Source organism: Tripterygium wilfordii, chromosome 9 (assembly GCF_013401445.1).
Source record: "Tripterygium wilfordii isolate XIE 37 chromosome 9, ASM1340144v1, whole genome shotgun sequence".
In the NCBI taxonomy this organism is placed as follows: domain Eukaryota; kingdom Viridiplantae; phylum Streptophyta; class Magnoliopsida; order Celastrales; family Celastraceae; genus Tripterygium; species Tripterygium wilfordii.
In genome coordinates this window covers 10957255-10979991 of record NC_052240.1, presented here as the reverse complement: position 1 = coordinate 10979991, position 22737 = coordinate 10957255, and the positions used below count along the sequence as shown (strand labels likewise).

The following is a 22737-nucleotide window of genomic DNA, read 5'->3' as shown; positions in this document are numbered from 1 at the left end:
CCTACAAAATTTTGAAGTATAGGGTGTCCTCTACCTGAATCTTCTTCTCAAACCAAAAAACTTTAATTCATTTACAAAATTTTACCAAACAAGGGCACTAAAAGTCCTCCCAGCAGTCAAGGATGAAGTCAGCCGTCATGATCAGTGTGCATTGTGCAAGAAAGTTAGGCTAACTCTTTTTTTTCACTCAAAGTCCAAGGCATTGCCCATACCGTAATATAATAACAAAGTCGAGAACATTTTTGTCATCGCCAAAAGTGTCCAAACACTGTCTTATATAACCACCGCCTCCTCGTCAAATACCTTTCAAGCCACGTACCGAATTCCAAGACCGATAGACAGAAAAGAACAGAGAGACACAGAGAGAGAGAAAGCTCGCCACAGTAACAATGGCGACCAAAAACCAGACCCATCAAGGTATGGACACAGACAAGCCTAATGTAGATTCATCGACGGAGGACGAGAGGTGCCCTGTGGAGGAGGTGGCTCTGGTGGTGCCGGAGACCGACGACCCAACACTCCCAGTGATGACATTTCGTGCATGGTTTCTTGGGCTGACCTCATGCGTGATCCTCATCTTCCTCAACACCTTCTTCACGTACCGTACTCAGCCGCTCACTATCTCGGCCATTCTTATGCAAATTGCGGTCTTGCCCATTGGGAAATTCATGGCCAAGATCCTGCCTACCAGAGAATACAGTGTGTTTGGGTACGGGTTCAGTCTGAATTCAGGGCCATTTAACATCAAGGAGCATGTAATTATCACTATCTTTGCTAACTGTGGCGTCTCTATTGGTGGGGGTGATGCTTACTCCATTGGTGCGATTACTGTTATGAAGGCCTATTATAAGCAGAGCTTGAGCTTCCTATGTGGACTCCTCATAGTCTTGAGTACTCAGGTAATAATAAAAACTTGTGAAGATAGAGGTACTGAAAGAGTTATGGTGAAAATTTAAGAAATTTTCTATCTGTTCTCCTCTGAATTGTTTTTTTTAAGCAAATATATTTTTTGCTCACATATTATCTTGGTTTGTTTGATTGCTCGCTATGTACTCATGATTTGTTTGGATTTTGATGCTCGTATGCAGATATTGGGGTATGGATGGGCAGGAATTCTAAGGAGGTATCTGGTTGATCCAGTTGAGATGTGGTGGCCTTCAAACCTTGCTCAGGTCTCTCTTTTTAGGTATGTTTCTTTCATTGGTTATGAGAAAATTAGCGAAAAATTGAAAGAGCTTGAACTGTATACATATATGCATGCTCCTCAATTGTTCATTAATTGGTTACTTCAGTTAATTAGCTGAAAAAAGATATAGAGATGATAATGTTTCTTTTCCCCACTGGATAGAATATAGAGATGTACAGCACTATCTCGGAGATGCAGGACACTAGGAATCAGAATTAGAAGTTTGATTGATGTAAAAAAAAGCTCGCAGTTTGGATCGTTGAACATGCGTCTTAATTGTATGCTTAAATGCTTTCTGAATTTGTTTGTGGTTGTTATGAAGAATTTATGGATAAAACTATTCCAAAAGATGATGGATAAAGATAAAAGGTGTTTCATGATAGAAGAATCCTAAAAAAGCATAAAGTGCTGATTAGAAATTGTAGTCTGATTGCTCTCTCCTTGATTCTGTTTTGCTGACCTAATTTTAATGATCATGCGAATAAACTTTGCTCAGAGCACTACACGAGAAGGAGCCTAAGGGTAAAGGTCTCACCAGGATGCAATTCTTCCTTGCTCTTATGGCAGCAAGCTTTGCCTATTATGCACTTCCCGGTTATTTATTCCCAATCTTGACATTCTTCTCATGGGTCTGTTGGGTGTGGCCTCATAACATCACTGCTCAGCAAGTCGGCTCAGGTTACCATGGACTTGGGGTCGGTGCCTTCACCCTTGATTGGGCCGGAATTTCAGCTTACCATGGCAGCCCATTGGTTACGCCGTGGTCTTCCATTCTCAACGTTGGAGTTGGGTTTATCATGTTTATCTACATTATTGTGCCTTTGTGTTACTGGAAGTATAATACTTTCGATGCTCGGAAATTCCCTATTTTTTCTAATCAGCTGTTCGCTAGTAGTGGGCACAAATACGATACAACCAAGATCTTGACACCTCAGTTTGATCTTAACATTGCTGCTTACAACAGTTACGGGAAGCTATACCTTAGTCCTCTGTTTGCCCTGTCCATTGGGTCAGGATTTGCAAGGTTTACTGCAACCCTGACTCATGTGGCACTTTTTCATGGCAGGTAGGCCGCCTTAATTTGAGTTGCTCATAATTTCACAGTGCGATCACTGAGTGTGAATGTTTTGGGTGAGTTCTTATTAATGAAGCTGGGAAAAATTTACGTTAATGTAGGGATATTTGGAATCAGAGTAGATCAGCAATGAAAAATGCGAAATTGGACATACATGCAAAGCTGATGAAAAGTTACAAACAAGTTCCTGAGTGGTGGTTCCTTATCTTATTACTTGGGAGCATTGCCGCATCTTTATTAATGTCGTTTGTCTGGAAAGATGATGTGCAGCTGCCATGGTGGGGGATGCTTTTTGCGTTTGGATTGGCTTGGGTTGTTACTCTTCCTATTGGGGTCATTCAAGCAACTACTAACCAGGTACAAAATCTTACATTCTGTTTCTTTCCTCTTTTCTTTATTTTTACGTGACGAATATGTAGGTTAACATTTTAGTGTTCCTGTGCCTGCTCGACAGCAACCTGGATATGACATAATAGCACAGTTCATAATTGGATATATCCTACCTGGAAAGCCTATTGCAAATTTGCTTTTCAAGATTTATGGGAGAATCAGCACGATTCATGCCCTTTCTTTCCTCTCTGACCTTAAACTTGGGCACTACATGAAAATTCCACCGCGGTGCATGTACACAGCTCAGGTTTCTCTAGCTCTAAATTTTATATTATAAAAGGGTAATAAATTTTGTTTTCCCAATTATCAAAACCTAACGTTTCTGTTTTTCCTCAGTTGGTGGGAACCTTGGTTGCCGGAACAGTCAACCTTGCAGTTGCGTGGTGGATGTTGGAAAGCATCGAAAACATATGTGATGTCGAAGCACTCCATCCCGAGAGCCCATGGACTTGCCCCAAGTATAGAGTCACCTTTGATGCATCTGTTATATGGGGCTTGATTGGACCAAAGAGGCTGTTTGGACCTGGAGGACTGTACCGCAACTTGGTATGGTTGTTCCTCGTGGGAGCATTCTTGCCAGTTCCAATTTGGGTGCTGAGCAAGATGTTCCCTGAAAAGAAATGGATTCCCCTGATAAACATACCGGTTATATCATACGGGTTTGCAGGAATGCCACCTGCAACTCCCACTAATATAGCAAGCTGGCTCATCACCGGAACCATCTTCAACTACTTTGTGTTTCGATACCACAAACGCTGGTGGCAGAAATATAACTATGTTCTATCAGCAGCATTGGATGCTGGAACAGCTTTCATGGGTGTTCTACTGTTCTTTGCTCTGCAAAATGAGGGAAAAAATTTAAAGTGGTGGGGAACAGACATTGATCACTGTCCTTTGGCATCATGCCCAACTGCCCCAGGTATCACGGTAGCAGGATGTCCGGTTTTTAAGTAGCAGAAGTAAGTCTTGTAAGAAAGGCAAGTTCTTACAATTGTTAGATGTGTTTCTGTTGATTTGAGTGTTGAGAATAAGTAGCAAGTTGAGTTGCATATGTACATTTAGATATACATGTTTTTTTACTCCAATGAAAGCTTAGGATCACGTTGTTGCTCTTTATGCTTGATAAGAAATTTGATTTCCACACTCTCCCACACAGCCAAACTGACTTCAACTCACTTTCGATGTGGTACCTACCAATACCATTAAGAAAGCAGACAACTGTTTCAGACATCACTAGAATGAGAAAATTTACTAGTTTGCATCACAACCCTGCTTGAAACTCCAAAACCCCATATCCATCACAAAAACATGCATGGTTATTTGTTCAGGTTAGCAAGGTTCTTCATTCTCATTTTTCGTTTCCTGTCTTAAGATTCTTTTAAATGGATTCACGTTGACACATTACTTTTGGCCAAAAAAAAAAAATCTTCAAATTGGTTGGAGATTGACCCAAGAGAAATTGAGTGTCTTGATGAATGTTCCACCAAGAAATATAGAAATCACTACACAATTTGGCAATCAAATTTCAACGAGGAAAAAATGGGTATTATTAGAAGTTAGAACCCCAAAGATGGAGTTTCTGGCCAAACCCAAGAGAAAAAGACAGTTTAGATCATAAAATCTTTTCTATTTCCTTCTCTTGAAAATTTTCAGAAGAAGACCTTTGGCCTACTCTGATGCAGAATAAGATGATTAGACCAACGCATTAGAGCATGCGAGCTTTGTCATATAAAATGATACCAAAGCATGGAGGAACTCTTCAGCACTAAAACTACACTGCAATTAGCTATCTATGTATGAGCTTCAATCCTGATCTTCTTCCTTCACTTTTCTTATGAATTCTTCTATCTTCCAGAAAATGTAGGTAACCTTAGAATCAATGTCAAGCATTTGCAATAACCGGAACATAATCTCTCTGAGTTTTTTAGGTGCCTTCCTAAAGCATACAAGAGCCATGGGCATAGGCGTGGCATTTACCTCTTTTAACAACTAACTACACGAAAAAAAGAAAAAGAAAAAGAGGATCATCTTCTCCATAAACGGTAAATTATCAACTGTTCAAGGACTTGTAGAGGACCACTGTCACATACTTGGCTCGAAATCGATGTGTTGAACCGAGTGCCACCACAGAGGGGCTATTCTTCCCCTTTTGCATGTACAGATGATTAAGCACTACATGTTGGGGTCGTGGCAATGGAGATGGGATTTCCATGCAGGAAGCTGGCACATTGAGCAGTGTCGTCTGTAAGTGTGGAGGAACCAGTGGTGGCTCCTTTGCGAAATCCTCAGATCCAAGTTGCAGACTGTTATAGCTAGCTTCTGGAGACTGAGGAGGTTCAAAACTAGATATGCTTCCCAGGTCTTCTGGTACATAGTCCTGCACAACAAATCAGTCAACAAAATTGGTTAGCATCACAAACCCCCGTCATGAAGCAGCCATCCCCATTCTCCAGTATACTTCTGCCCACGAAATAACGGGTAAACCCAGGTTTTGGTACCTTTTGTAGCCAAAGAAACAACGAGGGGGGAGAGAGAATCAAGCAGAAGTACATGCATGCATGAGTACATGTACTTGATCATTTGAACTTTGCTACTTTCATAACTAGTTCAGCAGTCTAAAAAGATTTAAGGATCCTGAGCCTGCTTAGATTAAAAAGTTTATCTTGAAATGGGGATGGAGTGGAAACTGTACGCATAGTTAACTTGATATTTGGGGTAAAACAAAACAAAGGAGCACCAAAAATTAAAACTTCGTATCATGCGGAATTTGAACTGATGCAAATGATTTCAAATTCTACTAGAACAATGTCGCCAGCATGTGATGGTTAATATGACAAAGCAGTGAAATGTTGCAGAATCACTCCAAGGGTTAATGGAAGTTTTCCAGAGTCGATTATTGATTTTAGCAGAGGTATAAATCCTTTTTTTAATTATTTTTTCACGGTTGTTTTCATGATGCGATGTCATTAATGTTGCGAGATGTTCAAATGTATATGCTCATGCATGTGCAAGTTCATCAGAAGCATTTTGATCACCATCTATCAAAGATAGTCAGCAGACAAAGGAACGAGACTTCAAGAAGGAAAATGCCCAGAGAATATACACAATAAGTTCTCTATAACTGGCAAAACAAGAGATTTTCTGAGGTGAATAATAAATGGTCTTTGCAATGAAAGTAAATACATATCACAAAGTACTTAAATTTGTGGACAAACAAAAGCACTCTTAACAGGTTAGGCAGGTATAAGCATAACAGCACAGCAACCTTCCAAGTTGATAGACATGTTAAATATAGCCGTATTGTATAAGTTTGGCGCAGGTTCAATGGAAGTTTCTTAAGGACAATAAACGCATGTCAATTGTCAAAGACACAAAGGAGGACTGAATAATGTGCAAAAATCATAATCAGGGAGACTTTTCAGCTAAAACGTACTATAAGTATATAACATTAAGAACAAGTTTGGAAGAGAAAGCAAGGAGTTCCCTGGAAAGGGAATTTAGCGGCCAGAAGGACCACCAGAATTAACCTTTTTATTGTGGAAAGCTACATTGCAAATAATCTTACAGTAAGCAGTCTTCAAAATGGGGGCATATTTTAACCTATGGATCCTCTCGATACAAGAGGAACATTAATGGACTCCTGTCAATCATATTCTGCTTCATTACAAGTGGTCAACGAACATTTGGGGGTGGCCAGAAGCATTGAGGAGGAGCTAAAGGCTTGGAAGTTTAAGCAAAGATCCAAAGACCAAAGAATGATAGAAGACTCAATATTTGCATGTTGGTTAATTTGGAAAGAAAAAAACAAGAAATAATCTGTGAGTGCTACGAATCAACTACAGGAGTTATCCAGGATAGGTGGTTAAGATAAGTGCTCTTTGTTTTTGGATCAATGAAGATTTTGTTGTAAATAATCTTATGATACTAAATGTCGTAGATATTGTGTTCCAAATTTCCAATCTATTGTAAATTAGTGTCGCCCCATGGTCGCCTTTCTAAATGATACTTTACTCCATAATTTTTGAAGAAACAAAAGGTAAAAACAAAAAAGATTTTGATCATGGCTCATTGAATCCAGAGGGAAGTAAAATAGCAGAGGATTCATATTTCAGGCCTCCGTTCTTTACTCCAAACCTTGCTGATTCCAACTTCCTTTTTTTAGAGTAAAATACAACCCATAGAGCAGAGGATTCATATTTCAGGCCTCCGTTCTTTACTCCAAACCTTGCTGATTCCAACTTCCTTCTTTAGAGTAAAATACAACCCATAGAGCTGCGAATCTCAGTCTACTCTAGAGCAACTTCAACAGGACTTTCAAGTAATTAAGCAAATGTTTCATATGCTTGAACAAAAACAAGGCAATCTTCCAGTTTAAAGAAAAACATAAAGAAGCTATAATTTCACAGACACTAAAAAAACATATCCCCGATTCCAAGGTCTCTTGGTCTTTCATTATAATTTGTTCATTTCTTATTCATGTTTCCCTGGTTTGTATCCCCTTCCACCACTGTATCAGTGGAAAAGAATCAAACTAGTACATTTGAATCTCACTCCAACCCTACACACAAATGACTACGTAACAATGACACACAACGCCGTACAGATTCACAAAGATATATTGTACACCATAACAGGAATATCAGAATACTAGTTCAGAAGATCCAGATTTAAGAGATATATTCTAATCAATTTGCAAGAAACATCTCTAAGATTTAAAACGGAATAAGCGACATGTTAATAAATTAAACAATTTTCAAGCAAAAAAGGGAAAAACTAATCTCTAAATATGCAATATTCATCATGTTCAGAAGAATAACATCATCAAACCATCTAATCCAAATTACCGCATCCACTAGTATCTAGAGGCAGTGTAGCACCAACTTAAACAAGATGGACATCATCAGCTAGAATAGTATGGCTAGATGAAAGGGGAGAAGTAGCACCAACTGAAGAGAAATCAAAGTTAAAGTAGCTAAAATGCTGTGGCCATAAGCAAAGAAGACAAGTAATGGCAGATAATATCCAATGCATGATAGAAGAAATAATTCTGGTAAAATTAAAGGGAATAAAGAAGGCGCATCGAGGCAGTTAAATGAGATGGCAGATAATATTCAATGCCCGAGATAGAGTCCAATCAACAAAAAAGCTTCATACCTTGGTCCACACACACATTGCACAAGTGTACCACAAAGAGAGCACAAAAAATCACCTTCAAATCCAATAGATTGTATGCATTGCCAACATCATCCTGCGCCCATGGCAAGTCAGGTGCGTACCTCCACTGTCCATCAACAATAAACCTGTATTGGTAAACACCTGATGGCAGTACCTTCATAATAGTGTAGTCCTTCCCCGACCTCTGCAAGGGCACTCTGATCAACGAGGTAAAAGGTCAAAAGAAATTGCATCCCAAAATAATTTAAATCAAACAACTGAGTTTAAAAAATGTATAAAAGACAAACATGAAGAACTAAATTGTTAGTACCTTATCTTCCAATTGTCCCAAGATCCCTCTACAGCCACTTCTTTGCCACCATAGCTCCAAGTGATCATAGTTGGAATTGCTTGCTCATTGCACATGTCTTCATACCCTCCAGCAGTATGCATCCATGAATTGTTAGGACTGTACATCTCACCAGGCCTTTGTAAAGGTACCACAGGGACCTAAAAAACCAAAAAATAAAATAAGGTGAAAAATAAGATGAAAGATCCCTTTTTTCGCACTTATACATAGTTGGGAGGCATATCACGCATAGATAACATAGCTAAAATAAATCCACCAAGAACTTAACGGCTCAATGTTGTTCAAGAGCATACTTTCATATTAGAGGGTCAAACAATAAACTACAGCAAACCACTAGCAAAACAACTTGGTTGAGCAATGAAAGAGTCATACCCTGATGAAATTCACACTACATAATTAACAAGTTCTTTCAAAACAGAAAAATAAATCAAAATTAAGCACTTGCAGCAATAAAGGCATCATGGAGACGTGGACTGTGTAACACTTAAAATTTGTGAACATGTTTCACGTGTTCACCATTTCGATGATTGAGAACACTAGCTCAGCAAAGTGATTATACAGCCGATCTGACATACGAGCACATTCAAAGATAAGCGACTTAAGTAAATTCCTTTCCAATTGTCCAAAAAAAATAGCACGCATCTAAGAAAACCAAACTACGGGGAAAATAATGTCAATTTAAAGTATTACGGAAGATCCACTAAGCATATAAAGGGATTACAACTTAGGATTCAAACCAATTTGCAGCCCCCGAAACCATCCCAACACCAAATGATAGAAGGATTTACCCTCTACTACAATAGCCAAAAAAATTCAATTCAATTGAGATGAGGGCAAGATAGACAAAAAATAAAGCCCTTTGGGGCTGCTTACATGTCTATGCCCTGATTAGATAAATCACACATGTCAAAAGGCAAAGACTACAAATTGCCACAACCAACAAAAGATAAAAGATAAATTTGACGAGATAAGTACCTGAGGAGTGAACATCAAAGGAGAGTGGGTAGCCCTGGGGCTATGAGGAGGAGACTGACCCATCAATTCAGGAGGCGCATGGATGGCATCCATGCCGCCTTCCTCCTCCTCCTGCACGCCGTTGCTGATGCTTCCTTCTTCTTCATCAACCGCGCCAGGAGATGCATCATCTCTCCCATTCACATTTCCCATTTCTCCACTCAAATTTATACACCAATCGCAATTATTAATTATAATTCCAAAAGGCTAAAAAAAAGCCAACAAAAAAAAACCTCCACTTCCGTAGAATCTCACATACGATCCCCAAATTTTTATTATACCCACCACAATAAATCCAAAAACAACAACGACCCCGCAAAGCAAAGCCCTCCAAGATTCCGAAATCGGACAACTTTTATAAGCAAATACAAAAAAAAAAAAAAAAAAAAGAGAAAATTTATGGCGTAAGAAGGCACTTAGGAAGGAGCAGAATGGCGAGAGCGAGGTGGGTTTTTCTCTTGGGTCCTTTTCTCTTTTCTTTTTATGTTTAATTCCAAAAGAATAAAATTTTAAAAGAGAGAGAAATAAGAAGAATCCCTCCGATGAGGTTGGACGATGAAATCGAATGGTGGCCCGGTGATTCTGCATACGGATGTGATGCTTTTGTTGGGTGATGTTGCGTCGTTTATTCTCTCTCTTTTTAATGAATTATGATTTCATTTTCCAAATAATAATGCTTAACACCCCAAAATATCACCTTCATTTTATCTCTAAGAAAAGAAATGGGGAGTGTTGTGGTTTTTTTTTTAATACCACCAAAAATTACGTTTGCGATTATCAAACCTTGGACACACATATGTCTAATCCAACCAATTATCAACCAAGCCAACTCTAGTTGGTTGAATGTGGAGTGTTGTGAGTTGGATGTTAAATGAGTCATATATGTGTAATGGTTATTTCGTTGTGTGGATAAAATAAGGTGATATTTTGGGGATATATAGCATATGTTGGAGACGAAATTTTTATTAGGTTACAATTGTTTTCTTTACTTTATTTTTTTACATGAATTTAACTAATCAATCAGTTAATTGTCGATACTTATTTCAATTATTTTGATTGGTTATCGATCAATTCTAAAGAAATTTTGTTAAAAAAATAACTCACCCATTGATCGATTTGACGGTGAATTCAATTTCTATGGATTTTTTAACATCCCTCTAATTTTTTCTGTGCTTATGAAGTACAAAATAAATAGAAATCATTACACCCATGAAAATTGCCTCTTTGAGTCATACCTAGCCTTGAAGTAGGAGACTAGGCCCAAGACTTACTTTTTTTTATCATTATTTGATTGTGGAAATGAAATCCATTTCACATACCAAATTTTTTTTTTTTTTATAGAAACCAAAATTTATTTTTAGGATATAAAGGATTTGTGTTAGGAATGATATCTTTTTATAATTCTTTTTTTTACAATACTCATTTATAATAAGTTAATTTTGATTCCAATATAACATAGGGAGATGATAGAACTAATTAGATCATACAACATGACAAGAATAGAAAACAGAAATAAGCCCATAGAGAAAGAAATTCAACTTCTCAACTTGTGATAATAAAAGTACAGAAATTAGAATCAATGATACAAGAGATATCAGTTTAAATACAACAAATCAAATATCACTTTCCAGAGTAAGAGCTTCAAAGGTCACCAAACTTCCTGTTGACGTCCCGTCCCGGCTATTCATATACAAGTAGACAGTAATACTTCTATCTCTAAGAAGCTTGAAGTTGTAGGCACCGGAGAAAACCCAGAGTAACCCTTTTCTTTCATTGCTAAGCATGCATCATATAAGTATTTTAACACAGTCATCTTGTTGCACAAATGGTTGGGCTGCATATTCCTCACATGGCATCCACAGCAGGTAACACAAGCCAAGATGAAGCATCACATGTTAAAAGTCTCCCAAAATATGGAGTTAACGTTTCTTCTCTTCTTCAGTCGAAAGTAAGGAATTGTTTCTATCTCATTGTCCGTTTTGCATCAAAAATTACCTCAGCTGCCTCTATCTAAAATTCCTATGCCTGAATGAGAAAGAGAGGGGTCTCAGATCTGTTCTCTTTGTGCATATTGCGACCCCTCTTGTTTGACATCCAGGCACAGGAATCTGAGATTGACCTGTGGCTTTGTCTGTAAGTCATTTGCAGAAAGAGAAGATATTAATTTCGACACACCAATATGGTATGAAACCATTCAAAAACAAAAAAGAAATTGATATGATAAATGCAGAAAGAATGTTATCTCAGCGTACCCTTAGCATATGTTCATATAGATTCCATATCTACAATAATATGGGGGGCATAAAGCATAAATGTCTCACAAATTTTTTATCAACCAAATCTGTAGCAAAGGAAGGGCAAATCATTTCTCTGGTGCCAAATAAATGGGTAGCACAGATGAGAGTTGCACACATGTAATACCATATGGAAAGCAGACAACCGCTCCACAGGTTGATGCATCTTACTATGGGGGCCCCAAGGAAGTAGCCAAGCATGTCATAGCATGCAGTAATGAAGACAATTGCAACAAACTTTGGTCTTAATTCATGTTGAAGTATTTTACTTTTTTTTCACAAAAATTTGTACCTGAAAGATAGCACTTCTATAAACTCCGTCTCAGTCTGCTAAACCCATACTAATATGCACATCTCATCACAACTCCAGTAGGAAACTTCCAAATGCCTTTTCCACAGAGCAAGCCACTCTTTTCTTGGACCACTAGCACCTAAAGTGTAAGCTGGAAACAAAAGTTTTGAGATATGGCCAAAGAGCCACTTAGAATAAGAGTGATACAGAATCCAGCATCGAACATATGACACAGTACTCGATATCACTTGTTTAAAAGAAAACATTAGATTCTTTCAGATAAAAGGCTATAAGCCTATAAGTACCATCAAGGAAAGGAATAGTGGAGAACGCACATTCAGAATGAGAGAGGGAGGTGGGAGGGGGGATTTGAAGTTCGTGAAATGATTAAAAGAATAGCCTGTCCAAAAAAACTGAGTTTTGGTTTTATACAAAAAGCTTCAATGGATTAAAGAAATAGGATGCCTTCTCTTGTGCAAAGTCATATGTCATTTGAAAGATCTACCCCGAAAATGGAGCAAATGGCCCAATACAAATGGTTTCAGGGAAGGAAAAATGGAATAAACGAACACAAAATGACATCTATCTAACCCTAGATAAATTTAGTCTAGTAAAATGAGAAGGTAAGGTTTACGGCAAGAAAGTGAAGCAAAAGATGCTGGAAGAGGAACCAAGAATGATGATGACATAACAGAAGGCAGACTAGAAGGAAACATTAGAATGGCATGTTTGAAACTTTACACTGAGAGCCATTTGTCGTCTTAATCATACCCACTTGTATTTGCCTGGTAATGAGAAAGTTTTGGTGTTGGCAGCAAAACAATTACAAGAATCCCAGTCACTGCCTTCCTTGAGGTCTTAAGGGCTTGAGCAGTACAATATTAACTGATGAGAACTTTTTGTTTAGTAGTCATACCTCTCTTTTATCATTCATAACAAATGCACCAATGCTTAATGCTCACTTGGTATGAGGCATTCGCAGGAAGAGTACTAATGCCTTCAGGAATCCGACAAACTAGCACCAAGTATTTTGGCTCTGCATGGTGGTACCAGAATCCTTCCTGCACAAGACAATACAGAAATAGAAATGAAACAAAGATATGACAATATGAAATTAGTCATAATCAACATTCTGTACAACATGAGCAACTTTGGAGCCAACATGTCTAATTATTATTAGAGAGCTAATCTTAACATGAGTAACTTTGGAGCCAACACGTCTAATTCTTATTAGAGAGCTAACCTTAACAGCAGGTTCAACCAAATTTACCAGCTCGATATGCGATTGGATACAAACTTCCTTCTTCGCTTACACAACATGTTCAAACATTATTACCATGGAAATATTTAAATTTCGTATTCCATGGCAGCAGATTATAAATCGTTCTAGTCGCAACCTAAAATGTAAAATGCTCGTACAAATCTGTTAAGAAATTGAAGATAACGAGTGCTCATCTGGAAACATTCTAACATTTTCAAGGCCATAATACCAAATGAAACATGAGAAACTAAATAAAGGGATAATAGTTCATCAAGCTGAGTCTGATAATTGATAAAAACTAGCTGAACTGTGTAATCAACAACAGGGCAAGCGAATCAAGAACCTGTAGGTTTCTCAAAGAAGATTCTGAAAATAGATAAATAAACTTTCACTATACGTAGAATTCCAAAATCATGCAAATTACATATCTTTGAGTAAAGTAGTTCCTTGGTCAATTCGAGTCCACAGTTTCCTATCTAGTAACAGCAAAAGATTAAAGTTCACAAAGCTCACTGAAGAAAGTACCTGCTGCCTACAGTGAGCAATCGATGCTCTAAGTACCGAAGCAAATGCCTTAGAATCAATGGGTTAATTCATATCGATGATGACACATTCCTGATCATCAGTGATTGCAGTAAGCAGTTTAACTTCCTGAACCTCATTTTCAGCAGCCAATTGAGAGGACGATTGACAAACTCATCTAAGCTGACATAACTCTGATTCTAAAAGCGACTGCAGACCTGACCAAACTGCCTGAATAAACGGAAAAAAATGAACCCGTCAAACTCTACCCTAAACCCAACAAAATAAATCTTAAAAAAAAAAAAAAAACCTCTGCTTTCACCTGAAAATTCAGAAAAGGGAGGGAACAATGTTGAACAGAAATAAAAGACTTTACCTTTACTGGGTTTTGTAAGCAACTTGGGAGCTAAAGATACGAGGGAACGGCTGCTTATGCTTCCAAGAAGAGACGATTCTGGTTTCCGTTTGGGATTGGGAATATGGAGGATTTGCCCATTTTTATAGGCATCATCAAAAGTCAAAACAAATTGGGATGATGAAAAAATTGGACGAATCTTATTTACACCCCATTTTTATGAAGTACACCTCAAAAATCATAAAAACTCATCATCAATTCACACCCCTCCTGACCTAACCATTTCCCTTTACTCTCTTTTTTTTGGTGCAAATAAGGTTATCAAAAATTGCCTTGTTTGAAACGTTGGATGATCGTGATCGTGATCGTGGTCGTGGGTTTAGGGGTGGGTTGGACTTTGGAGGGCTTTGAATTGAATGTGCAGTCAAACACTCAAACCAAAGGAAAGCCGAAAACAGAGAAGGACCTTGGGCTTGGGTAGAAAAGTTGGGAGCAGGCTAGCTAGCCAGTCGAGTAAATTTATGAACCCCATTTTACCCTTTTACTCTTCTGTTTACTAGCCGAAGTTTCACCTTCTCTCAAAACCCTTCTACAGCCGCTAAATTTTTACCGTCCAAATGAAACTCCTTTCCGGCGACCGGAAGTTTCAAGGCCTAGCCTACTTCCCTCAACACGAAGTCCCCTCTCTTGATTCTGAGAGCGTACGTCACCCATTTGCTTCGCCTCTGATTCAGCCTCCAGAGAATCCCGAGATCATAGCTCACAAGTTGAACATCACGCCGCAAAAGCTCCGTCCGATCCGGTGTGGAGGGAGGTATCCTGCAAGCTCTCTCGGTGACGAGTGTTTCTCGCTGACCCAGCCCCAGGTGGGGTCCATGGAGGAGAAGCTGGGGTTCTTTGAAGGTGACATGCGTTCTGGTGACTGTTTTGTGCCCCCTGTGAAAGTGGAAGAACCGAACGTGGGAGAGACTGGTACTTTTTGTGGTGGTGAGTTTGGCCGCCAATGCTTGGTAGCGGATATTCCGGTCCAAGACGGGTCGGGTATGGGCGTATTGAATTATTCTGCCGCAAACTCTGAGGAAGGTTTATTGGAGGACGAGTCCAGGTAAGGTTGCTACTTTACGAATTGTTATTCTTCATTGCTTCTTTATTTATATGGGTTCTCTGTTTACTTCCTTTTTGCTGCTGCAGTATCTGTTATATATATACATATACTCTCCATGTGTTGCACATTTTAACTGTACTTTGCGTTCCAGGGATAATCTCAGATGTTGAATTGGCCAAAGGGGGATACATATATTTTGAGCTGAAAATGATTTTTTGATTTATGGTTGAGCCCTTAGATTGGAATAGTGGGAGTCCAAATGCGGTTGCATTGAGTTCTTTATATGGAAAATTGGGATTGCTCCATGCCCTTTTGTGACGCATGACTGGTTTTCCTGTTGTCTGAATACACTTGCAGCAAGCTACTGTTGAGCAATGGCATTGGCAGTAATGTCCTTTGCATCATGTGGTTGATTATATTTCTTGTTCATTGCCATGAATATTTCACTGTAGAATGTGGAATAGCATAAATATTTTCAGGTGGCTGCAAAATCTCTGTGTTGTATAGTACAATACTGTCATATAATTTTTGATTAGATGTGTGCTTGCATGCGCGTTTAATTTTTCGTTGTAATAGCATAAAATTTTGAGGTGGCTACGACCTGTGCTTAATGTTGCTTAGGTTTGCTTGCATTCACATGTTGGTACGACCTTAAAAGAGAACAGAGGTGTGTGTATTGTGGTAGCTGGTTTATGATTCAAAGGCTTATGTAATTAAGTCTAGAAAACCCCTCTTTGTCTTCAGCTCATCCACAGACAATGATGATTCTCCTGCAAGCATCGCAGAATCCATGAGCCGTAAGAGGAAGAGAAAAACAAGGGAAAAGATTGAGAATTTCTTGGAAAACCTGGTGATGCAAGTGTTGGAGAAGCAAGAGCAGATGCATAAGGAGTTGATAGAAATGATTGAGAGGAGGGAAAGGGAAAGAATCATGAGAGAAGAAGCTTGGAGGCAGCAGGAGCTGGAAAGGATGAAAAGAGATGAAGAGGCACAATCCCAGGAGACTTCTCGCAACCTCGCTCTCATTTCCTTCATTCAAACCATCATAGGCCAGGAAATTGGAACTCCCCAGCCATCAACAATCCCATGCATGGAAGGAAATGGTGTTAAACCTAGTCAAGAGGATATCAAAATTGATTCGAATAGCAACAGAAGATGGCCGGAAGCTGAAGTCCAAGCACTCATTAAGCTCCGAGCGGATTTGGAGCAGAAGTTCCGGGCTCTTGGTTCGAGAGGGTGTTACATATGGGATGAGATCTCTGTGGGGATGTTTAACGTGGGATATAATAGAACCGCGAAGAAGTGCAAGGAGAAATGGGAGAATATGAACAAGTATTGCAAGAAATCAAGTGGGAAGAAGCGGCTAGAGAATGGCAAGACATGCCCATACTTGAATGAATTGGAAATGCTATATAAAACTGGACTTGTCAATCCAGGAAAAGCAGCACCCAACCACATGGACAATGACGATCAGATGAAGGATTAAACAAGAGAGGATTAGTCGGTAGGTTTATTGGGATAATTTAATAAAATTGAATGTTTATTTGTTCTTGTATTTTCTTTCTACCAAGATCATCAAATCAAATAGTTTATGAATTCTTTTTTGGTCATTGGTTTCGGTGCATGATTTCTTACACATAGGGTTCGTTTGGCACACATTATGGAGTAGCATATATACTACTTAGTACTTAGTAGAATATATGAGCCTATCTAATATTATAGTAGTAGCATTTGGGAACTTCATATTGAAATCACATACAAACAACAATATCTCCTCAGTCGTCTTATAAGAATGGTTGAATGGGTGATAACATGAGAATTGTGAGTAGTTTAGATGTCGCTCATGTGTGTAGTATCTCATAGAGGACTCGCACCTCTCATCCCTTCCTCGGTATTAAAAAAAAAGGGTGATAACATAAGAAATAAAGCATGCTCAGGATATCTTTGAATTCAAAGAAGTAGAAATTAAAATATAATACTTGTAACAACAGATGGGTAGGAATTATAATCGAAATGTGTTTAAATCATTATTCAAATACAAAAATGCATGGTTAAAATCTTAATAAACAAATGTAGGCATGGCAGAAACCAAAGAGAGTCTGCTCCTCGTATTATTATTGTCGGATGATGGTGGAGGTCCAGGAGGATAACTACTTGGAGGCATTGGAGAGGAAGATGAACACGGCGACTAGGACCACAGGAAATAAGAGGAGCAGCCATGCCGGAGGAGGTGTTAAAGTTCCAATCACCAATGGAGCCAATAAGACGATTGCTGCCACCACCAGCATTGTAAAAACTGATCCGGCGCCCCCTCCATTGCCATGTCCGTCCATATTGATCTTCAGAAAATTTTCTTGCAATTGAGAAAGATAGATGATATGATTGATGGATTGATTGATTGATTGATTCATGCTTATATAAAAGGTTGTATAAACAGACACAATGGTTCAGCAAATAATGCAGTGCAGAGGGAGGGAGGGAGGGAGGGACGGAAGGACATGTCTGATCGGATGGATGGATGTATCTTCTCTCTGTTCCATCCAATCCAAACTGCTTATACTAACTGCATTCTAATCGTCGTATCATTTCATCTCTACCAAGTTTTATATGTATATATATATATTGAATATATTTGTGTGTGTTTGAGTTGGTTCAAACAATCACACATGAATCGGTAATTATCTCTAATTAAAAAAAAAAACACACTGTTAACCACAGACTCGATAAAATTAAATTTTTTGTTTTATATTTGGTTGAAAAAGGGCATTTTGAAATAATAATTAATTAATATAATCTAAAGGGGATCATTGTTTACATCGCCTGAATGCCACGTGGATCCAGTCTCTAGCACTATGAATATATAAATGCATGACACTTGCCCGCTACGTATATATGCAATTTCACTTTTTTTCCAAACCAAACCAAGATTCATGTGAGTAGTTGGTTTAACGACAATCACATTGTATGTAAGAGATCACCTATCCATTAAGACATATGTTCGAATCCTATCCCTCCCTAAACCGGGTTTGTTTAAAAAAAAAAAACCAAACCAAGATATCTCTATATATATATAGAACAGTCCACAAAGAGAGTGTGTGTGTGTGTATGCGTGGGAGAGGGACAGAGATGGAACGTGAAGTAGCAGCAGGTGGTTTCCATAGCTACCGCAAACTCCCTACCTCCAACACCAACACAATCTCTGCCTCTGCTGCTGGTAATTAAACATCCTCTTACATTGCCATATCATATCATAATCAACCTAGCTACCCTCTTTATTTCTTCTTTATTCTTCTTCTGAAACATGTCTACAGCCTGAGCAACTTGTATTTGTTCTTGTTTTTCTCGATCTGTTGGATGTTGTTGCATACAAAGTGTTCAACTTCAGTCCTCACCCTTGTATTGCATGCTCATTTTCAGATCTATCAACATTTCCTTCTACAAATTTTTTTTTAAAAAAAAGGTGCCAAAACAGTTCCTCCATAAACATTACAAGCAACATATACATATATATATAGAGAGAGAGAGCACATTTGCATGTCAACTCCCTGCTCTCTTTGAGTGATTTTGGTTTGTTAGAATTTAGAAATGAATTGCTTGACACACTCTGAAAAGGAGATTTGAGGGTTTGGGTGTACAAGTGGCATGCATGCAATCTCACCCTATACAAGTGGCACACTCTTCTTGACCCAGACCCCCCAACTATTTTCATTTTCTAGATCAAACGTCCAACGATCCTCTGCCGTTTTGATCTTATGCTGCCTTCAAGGATCTACTATAAAATAGACTAGGCATGCAATTGAATTAATTACTACATTACTTATTAATGAGCCTATAATTACTGTTTTCTGTTGTTTTATTGGTTTGTCCTTTTCTACTAAATTCTCAGTCACAATTAATTCCAACCTTCACATCCCTTGCTATGTTTATCACGTGATGAACTACCCACAACACACGTCTAATACGAGCATCCCAGTTACCCAAATGTTTAGATAAACGCACATGATCCATATGAAACCGTGCATGTCTATATCAGTATTTGGAATAGTTGAGATAAAAAAATACTGTGGTTCGTAAGATTGCAAGAACTAATGATGCAGGGCACAACACATTTTCTTTCGTAGTATAGAATTTTTGTTTAATGAATTTTGCTCACAGTCCCGGAGATGAACATGGGAGTGGGACTACATCAAATGAGTAACAACAACAACAATCATTCCAGTACTACCTCGGATGACAATGAGTGCACAGTGCGTGAACAAGACCGCTTCATGCCAATTGCCAATGTGATTAGGATCATGAGGAAGATCCTACCCCCACACGCCAAAATCTCAGACGATGCCAAGGAAACTATCCAAGAATGTGTCTCCGAGTACATCAGCTTCATCACTGGGGAGGCCAATGACCGCTGCCAGCGCGAGCAGCGCAAGACAATCACCGCCGAGGATGTGCTTTGGGCAATGAGTAAACTTGGCTTTGATGACTACATTGAGCCACTCACTATCTATCTCCACCGCTACAGGGAATTGGAGGGTGAGCGTGCCTCCATTAGAGGGGAGCCATTTCTCAAGAGGACTGGTAGCACTGCTACTGTTGATTTCAGTGCCTTTGGTATTGCCCCTTTTGCTCCTGCAACTGCAACTGCATTTCATCATCATCATGGTTTCTTTGGAGCTCCAACTGTCACTGGCTACTTGAAGGATGCATCCGACGATAATAATAACAGTCCTGCAGGTTCCTCACACGCTGCCATGGCTAATGGGGATGCATTTCCTCACCATAAATAAGATTTATGCGTGTAACGTTGCCATCTTCAAGATTTATGCGTGAATTGCAATTTTCAGCTGCTTTAATTTTCCCTGTTTAACAAGGGGCCTTTGTCTGGTTGTCTCTCTTTATTTCAAGCACAAAGCAAAGAACGTTACTCAAGCTCAAGGAATCATTTGATTAAACTTGCACCAAATGGAATACATAGTGAGCACTGAAAATATGACGCTCCTTGTAAGAACGAATCCCTGTTATCTACTAAGTTTTCCAGATACACTGAGACAGTAAGAGTCTACCAAGGCCATTAAAAAGCTTGGAAGGTTCAAAATGGGGCAAAAGTTTCAGTTAGTTGGTAAGACTCTTCTAGTCAGACAAAGGTGCTTCAGTGCACTGCTTTTTTATCTCACCTCGATCTTCGTTGATCTCACAACCTCCCTCATTGGCTCCTTGATTTTCTTCTGCGTCAGATTCGCATCTTTTCCGCTGAGGAATCACCTGAAAGAATGAAGCCTTCCAATCTCTTGTTTCCAAAAATGTAAGGAGTATCTCAATCACTTGGTTTACAGTGAGGACCTGTATTGAAATGAATATCAGAGTTTTTAAGATTAAGATTGAATTAACTACTAAATTTCCCAAATATAATGAGTTGGCAAGAAAAATCCCCATACATAAAATGTGTGTAAGTGTGAACTAGATACTAAAACTCTCAGTAACCGAATAAGGAAACCTTTTCCCATCTTTGACCAGAAAAGAAAAAGGGCATTAGGGAGAAACCATAAGAGTATTTTTCAAAAGAATTCAAGTATGCACATAGAAAAGTAATTTTACATGTGCGAGGCATTGAATACTGGATACAGGACGTGCTATGATAAAGTAGAATAATTTTGTTTCAGCACATTTAAGTTAAGGAGATACAAAACCACGTTAATCTAGAGTATAGATACACAAAAACAAGTAATGTCATGCACAAAAACAAGTAATGTCATGCATCTTCACTCTAAGATACAGAAATATTGTTTGATGGCGCTTATGAGACGCTGATACAAGTAATCAAATATAAAAAAGTAAAAGGATGTGCGCCATCCTTGATACAAGTTGTCAATTGAAAAATATTGGCTTACTCCATGTACACTTCAAAACTAGATAAACAAGTTCCTGGCTATTCCTTGACTAGAAAATAAAAATAAGATTTATAACAACACATATTTTTATGTGTAGTGCCATTATGAGGAACACTACTACTTCCATAATTCCTACTTCCATAATTCCTGTACCATAGTCATCCACCATTCAGATGTTGCAGCAGATAAAATGCAATTGTATCCTACCGTCCTTCACAGGATACAATACAACAGTTTTTGCAGTTTAGATGTCCCTAGTTTGGATTATGCATTTTCCATTAGCAATTCATCATACATAAAAAAGCATCAAATAATTCAAGCAATAGCATGTCTTAGTATCATGCATACTCCCACGGGGAAGACAAAAAGAAGGAAACAACAAAAAAGCATAGTAGCATACATCATTTGAAAGAAAAAACCTTGGTACTGAAGACAAAATATACCTGAGAACTCGACATCTTCAAGAAATCTCCTATGGGGAGTTTCGCTGTCTGGATTCCCTGTTCTTCAGCTTTCTTCATGGTTATCCCTTTCCACCGATTCCGATCCACTAAACCACCAATGATATATATCTTTTCTGAAGCAAGTTCATCTAGCACATTTACAGAATCTGCAGTCAGATATACAAGATTTTGCTTCTGATCTTGCAATGCTTCAATATATGATTGACTTTCCTTCTCAATTATCCATTTCTCAAACCCTGGGATCTTTTGAAGTTGCTGCTCCATTTCCCCCCTGCATCCAGTCAACCAAAGATGACCAGGAGAAGTACATCGTCCATTTACTGCATAACAATACATAATCTGCAGTTTACAATAATAAATGGCAAATCAAACATACTAACATCATTACATGTAGAGTGAAGCAACAGAAGATAAAATAGAACAGCATGGCCCCAAATGCACATGAACTTGCAGTAAAGAAAATTATAAAAAGGGCCTACAACAATCAAATGGTATACATTTCAAAAAAACAAAAAGGTGAGAAATGCATCCTTATGGACTTACTTGAAGCACGAGTGAATCAAAACTGACACTAAAGATGCAAAATTATGGCTAGACAAAGCAAGCAAAAAATGGGAACTTCCAACCTTAACAAGCTAAAATCATAATTCATAAATAACCATTAAGATAAACTATATCTCAGAGATTAAGGAAGCAACTAGCAACTCTAAGCAAAATTTGTCATCCAAGCAAGTAAGAGTTTCGTATCATTACGAGTCTAAAACATAATCAACATAAAACAACAGTAATTCTTCCAGCTATACCTGCTGCATTAGGCTGTGGATCTCGGTGGCGCTCATGAGATGCGAGAACTCGAGATCGATCACAATCTTCTGTCCAATTTCTTTGGCTTTCATGAGCCTCTCGATCTTCCGCTCTCGTTCCTCTGACCTCTTCTCCATCCGCTCCTTCTTGACCTCCCTCCGCGACTCGATCAGCCTCTGCCTTTCCTCCTCGCTCGCTGCAACCAGCGTGTCGTCCCACTCCTTTCGCCTCCTCTCCGCATCCTTTCGCTTCTGTTCCTTTATTTGAGCCTTCTTTTCCGCTTTCTTTGCTTCGAACCTCTGTTGCTTCAGGAGCTTCTTCTGGGCGTTCTTCGAGAGAGGTTGGGGAAGGGCTTCGATCTTGTTCTGGTCATTTTGGTCCTTTTCGGCCTCCTCCATTGTTGCTCTAGAGAGCTTCCTTTGGTCGCGTTTCTTTGGATTTGGCGTTCGAGGGTTCAAGGGTTTGGGAGTTGTGGCCTGTGGGAGAGGAAATGCGAACGGTGTCGTTGAGCATGTAACGTACGACATGTAAACTAAATCTTTTGCCAATAAAAGCATTAGATTTTG

General features: G+C 38.7%; 5 protein-coding genes and 1 long non-coding RNA gene across 7 annotated transcripts; 3 read left to right on the top strand and 3 right to left on the bottom strand.

The window, feature by feature from the left end:
- Positions 1 to 263: 263 nt before the first annotated feature.
- Positions 264 to 3794, top strand: LOC120006313 (oligopeptide transporter 3). Its single transcript, XM_038856322.1, has 6 exons — positions 264 to 899; positions 1089 to 1186; positions 1683 to 2252; positions 2363 to 2618; positions 2716 to 2898; positions 2988 to 3794. Exons 1-6 carry the CDS (start codon positions 390 to 392, stop codon positions 3603 to 3605), a joined length of 2235 nt encoding a protein of 744 aa, XP_038712250.1. The 5' UTR covers positions 264 to 389; the 3' UTR covers positions 3606 to 3794.
- A 652-nt stretch (positions 3795 to 4446) lies between these two features.
- LOC120006338 (SNF1-related protein kinase regulatory subunit beta-2) lies at positions 4447 to 9780 on the bottom strand. Its single transcript, XM_038856351.1, has 4 exons — positions 9151 to 9780; positions 8137 to 8315; positions 7861 to 8023; positions 4447 to 5028 (listed from the first exon to the last, which is right to left on the bottom strand). The coding sequence occupies exons 1-4, from the start codon at positions 9340 to 9342 to the stop codon at positions 4702 to 4704; spliced, it is 861 nt and encodes a 286-aa protein (XP_038712279.1). The 5' UTR covers positions 9343 to 9780; the 3' UTR covers positions 4447 to 4701.
- Positions 9781 to 10710: 930 nt separating this feature from the next.
- LOC120005127 lies at positions 10711 to 14183 on the bottom strand. 2 transcript variants are annotated; one of them, XR_005469741.1, is made up of 5 exons: positions 13935 to 14181; positions 13562 to 13789; positions 12692 to 12836; positions 11776 to 11926; positions 10711 to 11320 (listed from the first exon to the last, which is right to left on the bottom strand). It is a non-coding gene; the product is annotated as an uncharacterized LOC120005127 (long non-coding RNA). The 2 variants fall into 2 exon arrangements; XR_005469740.1 differs by having other exon boundaries at positions 11776 to 12836; positions 13935 to 14183.
- Positions 14184 to 14433: 250 nt separating this feature from the next.
- LOC120005164 (trihelix transcription factor GTL1-like) lies at positions 14434 to 16628 on the top strand. The gene is made up of 2 exons (XM_038854652.1): positions 14434 to 15018; positions 15763 to 16628. Exons 1-2 carry the CDS (start codon positions 14531 to 14533, stop codon positions 16502 to 16504), a joined length of 1230 nt encoding a protein of 409 aa, XP_038710580.1. The 5' UTR covers positions 14434 to 14530; the 3' UTR covers positions 16505 to 16628.
- A 2464-nt stretch (positions 16629 to 19092) lies between these two features.
- On the top strand, positions 19093 to 20175 carry LOC120006441 (nuclear transcription factor Y subunit B-1). Its single transcript, XM_038856480.1, has one exon. It carries the CDS (start codon positions 19182 to 19184, stop codon positions 19800 to 19802), a length of 621 nt encoding a protein of 206 aa, XP_038712408.1. The 5' UTR covers positions 19093 to 19181; the 3' UTR covers positions 19803 to 20175.
- Positions 19941 to 22708, bottom strand: LOC120006440 (tRNA (guanine(9)-N1)-methyltransferase-like). Its single transcript, XM_038856478.1, has 3 exons — positions 22171 to 22708; positions 21347 to 21706; positions 19941 to 20355 (listed from the first exon to the last, which is right to left on the bottom strand). Exons 1-3 carry the CDS (start codon positions 22696 to 22698, stop codon positions 20146 to 20148), a joined length of 1098 nt encoding a protein of 365 aa, XP_038712406.1. The 5' UTR covers positions 22699 to 22708; the 3' UTR covers positions 19941 to 20145.
- Positions 22709 to 22737: the final 29 nt, after the last annotated feature.